This window comes from Argopecten irradians, chromosome 1 (genome assembly GCF_041381155.1).
Source record: "Argopecten irradians isolate NY chromosome 1, Ai_NY, whole genome shotgun sequence".
Lineage (NCBI taxonomy): Eukaryota > Metazoa > Mollusca > Bivalvia > Pectinida > Pectinidae > Argopecten > Argopecten irradians.
In genome coordinates this window covers 70,233,991-70,243,413 of record NC_091134.1, presented here as the reverse complement: position 1 = coordinate 70,243,413, position 9,423 = coordinate 70,233,991, and the positions used below count along the sequence as shown (strand labels likewise).

Below are 9,423 nucleotides of genomic sequence, written 5' to 3'. Positions count from 1 at the left end.
TACTCAGTCTATGTACAGCCATTAATTTGTCCCTGTTATCAGTCTATGTTCGCCATTAATTTGTCCCTGTAATCAGTCTATGTTCGCCATAAATTTGTCCCTGTAATCAGTCTATTTTCCGCCATTAATTTGTCCCTGTAATCAGTCTATGTTCCGCCATTAATTTGTCCCTGTAATCAGTCTATGTTCGCCATTAATTTGTCCCTGTAATCAGTCTATGTTCGCCATAAATTTGTCCCTGTAATCAGTCTATTTTCCGCCATTAATTTTGTCCCTGTAATCAGTCTATGTTCCGCCATTAATTTGTCCCTGTTATCAGTCTATGTTCGCCATTAATTTGTCCCTGTAATCAGTCTATTTTCCGCCATTAATTTGTCACTCTAATCAGTCTATGTTCGCCATTAATTTGTCCATGTAATCAGTCTATGTCCGCCATTAATTTGTCCCTGTAATCAGGCTATGTTCGCCATTAATTTGTCCCTGTAATCAGTCTATGTTCGCCATTAATTTGTCCATGCAATCAGTCTATGTCCGCCATTAATTTGTCCCTGTAATCAGGCTATGTTCGCTATTAATTTGTCACTCTAATCAGTCTATGTTCGCCATTAATTTGTCCATGTAATCAGTCTATGTCCGCCATTAATTTGTCCCTGTAATCAGGCTATGTTCGCCATTAATTTGTCCCTGTAATCAGTCTATGTTCGCCATTAATTTGTCCATGCAATCAGTCTATGTCCGCCATTAATTTGTCCCTGTAATCAGGCTATGTTCGCTATTAATTTGTCCCTGTAATCAGTCTATGTTCCGCCATTAATTTGTCCCTGTAATCAGTCTATGTTCGCCATTAATTTGTCCCTGTAATCAGTCTATAGCTATGTTCGCCATTAATTTGTCCATGTAATCAGTCTATGTTCGCCATCAATTTGATGTAGACTAAAAGTGTACCAGTAAACAAACGCAATAATAGATAATAGTCTAAAACCGATAATAGTTTGAGTCAAAGACTCGTCTTCCAAGTGGTCGACATAAACATATACAATATTTACAACATGGAATACTCGTAAAAATCGGAGTACATATATAATGTGCGCTATTTACGCTCGCGGAAACGCTTCTTTTACATAGAAAAATGTCTTCTGGGGAGCGTACGTTCACGAAATCCAAAAATGCAAGTAGCCCACGGAACAGAAGAGTTATTCACCATTGCGTAGAAGTAAAATTGATGTTTTATTGTATAATACTTTGTCCTGTATTTCGTGCACAGTATAGACGGGTATGTCATATCATGGTTGAAAAGTGTTGATTTTTGTTACATATTCAAACAGATATATATCTAAACGAGAGACAGAGATGAAACTGGATTCAGTTTATAAAATTATCACAGATTTCAATGATGAGTTGACTTTTTCTTGATTTTGTTTGATTCATTAATAATAGTTTAATTAAGAAGATAAAAGAACGAAAAAGTGATGAGTTTACTTAAAATGTTAAGAAGCAAATGATACAGTGATTATTAAGATACATGTAGAAAGTAGGACGGCCGACAGCGGCTGGCAAAAACAACTCCTACAAAATGTTTTTCGTACCTAACCATCCATTGGTATTTAAGTAAAATTGTATTTTCTAAAAATATGTTTAGTCATGACAAATGATTAGGTACAAATAATTATGTAAAAAAAAACCCAGGTCTGATGCTAAGACCTTTATGTAAATGGGATCCTCCAATTCTCAGGTCTGACATACAGCAGGTTAAGCTCTTCCCTCGAAGAGCAATGAAAAAAAATTCATCGTCATTTTAACCATCAAAATCAGCCAAAAAAGGAAACTTACCGATTTGGCCGGTGTTACGTTGAAAATGGACCTCCGTTGAAATTGACTTCGGGTCATTTTTCAATATTGAAAATGGACCCCGAATGCCGTTGAAAATTGAACTTGCCGTTGAAAATTGACAGCGTCTAGGGTCAATTCTCAATGGCAGGTCTGTCGAAAAATGACCTTGGCAAATTCTCAACGGATCGTCTGTTGAAAAATGACCTTAGTATATGTATACACATATATAGTTGTTGCATAAACATTTTTTTTTTTTTTTATTTTTTTAAATTATTTAAATTACGTAATCACCTCGATGTGAATTGAAATTTTGTATTGTTATCATCGTAACAAATACCTCATTTAATTTATTGTTAGTGTTGTGTGTTGTTGGGTTGTGTGTTGTTTTTGTGTGATGTGTTGTTGTGTTGTGTGGTGTTGTAGTGTTGTGTGGCTGTATAGTGTTGTTTTGTGTGTTGTTGTGTGTTTTTGGTGTGTTGTTATGTTGTGTGTTTTTTGTGTTTTGTTGTATTGTGCGATGTTGTGTGGTTGTGTGGTGTAGTGTTGTCGTATTTTGCGTTGTTGTATGGTGTTCTGTGGTTGTGGCGTGTGTTGTTGAATGGTGTTGTATTGTTGTGTGAGGTTTTGTTGTGCTGTGTGATGTTTTGTTGTGCAGTGTGATGTTGAGTTGTGCTGTTGTTTTGTTTTGTGAGGTTGTGTGTTATGCTGTTGCTCTGTGATGTTGTGTCGTGTTATCGTATGATGTTGTTGTGTGTTGTATCATTATGTATTGCGTTGTTGTGTTGAACATTGTGTGTTGTGTTGTTGTTTGTTGTGGTGTTGTTGTGTGTTGTGGTGTTGTTGTGTGCTGTGTTGTGTGTTATTGTATGTTGTTGTGTTATTGTATAATGTTTTGTTGTGTGTGTGATGTTGTATGTTGTTGTGTGTTATGCCGTTGTGTGTTATGTTGTTGTGTTGTGTTGTTGTGTGTTGTTGGTGTTTGTTTGGTGTTGTTGTGTTGCGTGTTGATGTGTTGTGTTGTCGTATGATGGTGTTGTGGTGTTGTTGTGTATTGTGTTTTGTGGTGTGGTGTGGTGTGGTATGTTGTGTGGTATGGTGTGTTGTGTGGTGTGGTTTTTCTCTAGGTACTCTGGCTTTCCACTACCTCCTAAACCTGGCACGTCCTGAAATGACCCTGAAAAAAAATCGAAAAAAAACGATAAAAATGTACAAAAAAAAAATAATCTTGGCTTCTGATAAAAATAACGACCTGGCATTTTGGCATTCATTTTTCCCAAAGCAAGATAGATACATAGTCGACTGAGGCCAGTCATCGGGAAAGTTGGGTTACGTAATTTAAAAAAAACGAGTTCTTATGGGGTCACCTTTCAACGGGGTCCATTTTCAACGGGTCGATGTGAAAAGTGCGCTTAATGTTCGGTTTTCAACGGTTTTTGTGGTCATTTTTCAACGTTGAAAAATGACCCGAGGTCAGTTTTCAACGGGGGTCCATTTTCAACGTTACACCGGCATCCATCTTTGGTATATTACGGTCACCAGTGTACATAGTGCACAGTAACCAATGAGGTTTTATTTCCCTATCAATGTAGATAGATAAATGTGTATTATTTCTGCCTGTACGAACCCGGCTTAATTTTAATGCATTTACTTTTATATAATACCGGCTCAAATTTAGTTAATGGATATTTAAGGCAATTTTGATGTCTATATTTCTTTTGGTTTTAATTCTGTTAACCCGGATAATTTGGCTATATTTTACCGTAGTTTTATGATTTTCTCAAAACATATGTTTTCACTTTTTCGAAGTAACCTATTTCTAATTTTTCTTTTGATTCTATCAATAAGCTCATTCACCGCAGTAATACTCAATAGGGCCATTCAAGCTGACGTCACACTGGTCAGAACAACAGTTTAGGCCACCAGTGGGCGGACCTTAACTGGCCATTGTGACGTATGAATGGGCTTATAAGTGGCGTCACAATGGCCAGTTAAGGTCCGTCCACAGGTGGTCTTACAAACTTTGGTGGTTTGGCTTTGTATTACTATATAGTGTCATTTTTTGATTAACAGGTTTTTCCTTATTTTCCGTCCGATCCTTAAATGTCACACACCAAAATGGCATGAGATGAGATTATTCCTTTTCCAAGGCTGATTGTTGTCTTCTACTGTTCGTTGACATTTCTGTGTCGATAGTTATCAACTTAGGCCATAGTTGTGGGTTTTTTTTCTCTGTTTTGCGTCCGTGTGCTGGTAGGTTTTAGGGCTCTTGATTGAAAAAACAAACACAAACGGTTTTTTTTCCGAACTGGGCAATAAAAGAGGTGTGTAACAGGGTAAGTAATGCTTCCCACAATTTCCATAGATACAATATCTATAAAATGAAAACCCTTTTTTAAATTTTATCATTTGAAATGAAATAACTTATTTTTGTAGAAAAAATGTACGAAATCAGTATCAATTTGAACCCCCATAAAACATTTATTCCTTACTGAAACACTGTCTTGCTGGCTGGAAATTCAAACTTGAAATTCAAAATGACGCAAAACGGAAACAAAAGGATCATGGGCCTTAACGATCATCTGAAAATCATCTCCACAAATAAAAACAAGAGGGAGGCGTGGTCAGAGCCATCATTTATACAAAATCTGTTCACATTCCCCCAAAGATGTTATTGGCCAAATTTGGTCAAAATCCTGAACTTTATGACTAGTAGCGTTTTGAAGGAATTTTCCTCTATTTCCCCTCTTGGGCACCGCCCCTTCTGCCCCTGGAGGGTCAGAGTAACCATTTATACAAAATCTGTTCCCCTTGCCATAAAGATATTTTAGACCATATCTGGTTGAAATGCATTCAAAACTTTATGACAAGTAGCGTTTTAAAGAATTACCAAAATTTCCCCTATTGTGTCCCGCCCATCCTGCCCCAGAGGGGTCAGAGTCACCATTCATACAAAATCTGTTCTCTGTCCCCTAAGAATGTTTCTGGCCAAATATGGTCAAAATCCAATAAGAAATTAATAATAAAAAGCGTTTTGAAGGAATTTTCCTTTATTTCCCCTATTGGGCCCTGTCCCTCAGGCCCCAGGGGGTCAGAGTCACCATTTATACAAAATCTGTTTCCCTTCCCCTAAGAATGTTTCTGGCCTAATTTGGTCAAAATCCAATGAGAACTTTATGACAAGTAGCTTTTTGAAGGAATTTTCCTTTATTTCCCCTATTGTGCCCCGCCCCTCAGGCCCCAGGGGGATCACAGAGTCATAATTTATACAAAATCTGATCCCCTTCCCATAAAGATATTTTAGACCATATCTGGTTGAAATTCTTTCGAAACTTTACGACTAGTAGCATTTTGAAGGAATTTTCCTCTATTTCCCCTATTGGACCCCGCCCCTTCTGCCCCAGAGGGATCAGAGCCATCATTTATACAAAATCTCTTCACATTCCCCCAAAAATCTTTCTGACCAAATTTGGTCAAAATCCAATGAGAACTTTATGACTAGTAGCGTTTTAAAGAATTATCAAAATGTCCCATATTGGGCCCCGCCCATCCTGCCCCAGGGGGGTCAGAGTCACAATTTATACAAAATTTGTTTCCCTTCCACTTAGAATGTTTCTGGCCAAATTTGGTCAAAATCCAATAAGAACTTTATGACAAGTAACGTTTTGAAGAATTTTCCTCTATTTCCCCTATTGGGCCCCGCCCCTCAGACCCCAGGGGGATCAGAGTCACCATTTATACAAAATATGATCCCCTTCTCCAAAGAATGTTTCTGGCTGGCCAAATGTTTAAAATCTGTTAAAAACTTTTTGACAAGTAGCATTTTAAAGAATTAACAAAATTTCCCCAATGCATGGGCCCTGCCCCTCAAGCCCCATGGGGGTCAGAGTCACCAGTTATACAAAATCTGTTCCCCTTCCCTGAGGATGTTTCTGGCCAAATTTGGTTAAATTCCATTCCAAACTTTTTGACAATTAGCGATTTAAAGGAAAAGTTTACGCACGGCGCACGACGGACGGTGCACGATGACAATAGGTCATCTTGACCCTTCGGGTCGAAATTCGAAATTCGAAATTCGAAATTCTTTATTTCCGTAAGTATACAACTTATTGGAATATTAACATAAAATATACATATATACAATCAACAAGGGTAAACATTAAATTATCATAGACCAATTGAAATGCACATATGTGATTAAGTGATTCTGCTGTTGTTTGCCTCAATTATGTACTTGCCTAATAAATTAAGATCTTTTATGTTATGTGTATTTAGCAATTCAATAACTTTGTAAACAGATGGCTTTACCCAAAAATAGTTTTTAATATATTTTCTCCGAATATCTGAAAATTTTGGACAAATAAATAAAAAATGATATTCATCTTCTATTTCGAAGAGTTCACAGTTTCTACATAATCTATTATTCCTTTCAACCTTTCTATATCTACCTGTCTCGATTGCAAGATTATGAGCTGAAAGACGGAGTTTGGATACAGAAATTCTACGTTGTTTTGAAAGAGACTTCGTTAAATAAAATTGTAATGTTACGTCATCTACTAGATATCTAAAGAGATCACATTTACTGGAAGTGCTTATTGATGCCAACAACAGTTGTTTAGCCTGATCATCAATTCGTTGTTTAATTAACGGAAGTAAAATGATATCAGCAGGAGACTGCCTTAACCATATATAACCTAACCCAAGTTCAGATAGTTTCTGTTTAATAAACACTAAAAAATTATGTTTTGGAAGTACTTTTTCAGTTTCCTTAAAAAAGAACTGATATATTTCCTTCAAAATACAGTTATTACTATTCAATAGTTTAAACCAATACTTGAAGGCTTTGAAGATTTGTTGATTTACCAAAGGAAAACGACCAAGTTCATAATAAACCATTGCATTACAAGTTGATTTTTTTACACATAAAATATTTTTACAAAATTCTAAATGAACCTTTTCAACTTCATCAGCTTTAAATCCCGCCCATGTTTCACAAGCATAATGAAGGATGCTAACAATATATGTATCAAATAAATGTAATAAAGTTTTAATATTGAAATTTACTTGATTGCACTTTGCCCGCAAGGCAAAAACGGCCTTGCGAGCTTGACTAGCTACGTGTTTAATAGTGGTTTTGAACTTGTTATTAAATCGTAGTAAAACGCCTAAATAACAAAATTCATCAACAACTGAAATACCGTTTCCATCATATGTCCATGATTCCGATTCCTTAATAATCCCCCCATTTCGAAAAACTACAATTTTGGTCTTTTCAGTGTTAACAGTTAGCTTCCATCTTTTAGTGTAGTCACATAAACAATTAAGCAAACTTTGTAAACCTTCGACAGATTCAGAGAAAAAAACCAAGTCATCGGCATATAAAAGTAAAAATAGACTGAGATCACCGAATTCGTATGTACTTGCACCATTTTCAATAAAACTATTTTCAAAATCATTTATAAACATGGAAAAGAGTAGAGGGGATAAAATTTCCCCTTGCATCAATCCAATATGACTAGTAAAAAAATCAGAACATTTCCCATTCACAAAAACACATGATTTTACTAATGAACACAGACCCTTAATAACTTTCAAGAATTTCCCTCTGATGCCCAGTTTGATTAACTTATACCATAAACTTACTCTATCAACAAAGTCGAATGCTTTCCGAAAATCAACAAAACAGCAATATAATCTTTTTTTGGTTGATAAAGATTTGGAAATTATAGATTGTAAAGCAAAAATTGCATCAACTGTACTTAAACCCGATCGGAAACCAAACTGCGCATCCGTAAGAATGTCTTGATTAGTCCGCTAAACCTGCCTATATTATTAGGCTTTTTTATTTATTTTTTTTTTTTTTTGCCTAATATATAGTCTATATATTAGGCAAAATTTTTTTTTTAAAAAAGCCTAATAATATAGGCAGGTTTAGCGGACTATGTCTTGATCAGAACAAACATTTGCAAGTCGTTTGTTAAGAATAGAAGTGAATAATTTACACAAACAGCTTATTAAACTTATTCCTCTAAAATTGTTAGGGTCTGTAGTAACACCCTTTTTATGAATAGGGACAATAAGTGCTGACGACCAGTCTGCTGGAAAGCATTCAGCTTCTAAGATATTATTGAAAAGAGTGTGTAATGATGGAATCAGCATATTTTTACAGAAGATAAAACATTCGTTGAGCAGACCATCCGGACCATGAGATTTACCCTTCTTAAGATTAGAAATTGCAAGCGTTATTTCTTCCATAGAAATTGGAGAATCTAATTCATTATAGATGACGTCATTTTCGCAATCGCTGTTATCAGTATCGGATACGAAATTACCATCTCCATTACCGTGACCTGCTACGTTTTTGAAATGATCAAAAAGTTGATCCATTGGCATTTGAGGAGCTTTTGTTTTTTTCTTTGCAAAAAGTTTGTAGAAGTATTTTGGATTATTTTTTTCTTAAGTACTCCATCATGTCACCCTCTTCACACACATATTGACGCTTTAGTCTACATTCCATTACTTTATACTGCTTTTTCTTAGTTTTGAGTACATCGTGAGTTAAATAATTTTTATCATAATTGAAATTATATAGGGCGTCAAGATATTGCGTTCGTAAAAATTTTAATTCGTCGTTAAACCATGGTTTGTCTTCTCTTGTCATTAACCTTTGCCTCTTATCACAAGTATTTTTTCTAGTATCATAGCACGATTTCATAAAAAAAGGTTTCATTATACTTTGTAGTTCAAGCGTAAAATTTTTAACACTTTCATCAATGGAAATCTGATTCAGGTCACCTCTTATCAGTACATGATTATGCAGCCTGTCTAAATTTACATTAAATGACTCCATAAATAAATGTTTTGATTCATCGTTCCATACAAATTTAGGACGATCTACGCCATTATAAGAATCATTTAAGATATCAGCATTAACATTACGTTTAGCACATAACTGAATATGCAAAGGTGAATGGTCCGAGAATTCAGTAAAATTACCAACAATAAATTTCTTTACCACTGGAAACAAAGACAAGAGGCCCAGAGGGCCTGTATCGCTCACCTGGTTTGTAATGTCAAGTCATGTTCTGAATACAGGTTCATTGTTTCTTTTCTGAAGGAATTTGAATATTTACCTCTTATTTCCCTATTGGGCCCCGCCCCTCCTGCCCCCGGGGGGGTCAGAGCCAAAATTTATACAAGTTCTGTTCCCCTTCCCCGAAGGATATTTGTGGCCAAATTTGGTTACAATCCATGCAGAACTCTAGGACAAGTAGCGATTTATAGGATTTACCTCTATTTCCCCTATTGGGCCCCGCCCCTCCTGCCCCCGGGGGGTCAGAGCCAAAATTTATACAAGTTCTGTTCCCCTTCCCCCAAGGATGTTTGTGGCCAAATTTGGTTACAATCCATGCAGAACTCTAGGACAAGTAGCGATTTATAGGATTTACCTCTATTTCCCCTATTGGGCCCCGCCCCTCCTGCCCCCGGGGGGTCAGAGCCAAAATTTATACAAGTTCTTTCCCCCTTCCCCCAAGGATGTTTGTGGCCAAATTTGGTTACAATCCATGCAGAACTCTAGGACAAGCAGCGTTTTAT

At 36.2% G+C, this 9,423-nt stretch overlaps 1 protein-coding gene across 1 annotated transcript; it reads right to left on the bottom strand.

Annotated features, from left to right (window-relative positions):
• Window positions 1-5,927: 5,927 nt before the first annotated feature.
• Window positions 5,928-7,293, bottom strand: LOC138311138 (uncharacterized). The gene has a single exon (XM_069252631.1). The coding sequence runs from the start codon at window positions 7,291-7,293 to the stop codon at window positions 6,025-6,027; it is 1,269 nt and encodes a 422-aa protein (XP_069108732.1). The 3' UTR covers window positions 5,928-6,024.
• Between the last annotated feature and the right edge of the window lie 2,130 nt (window positions 7,294-9,423).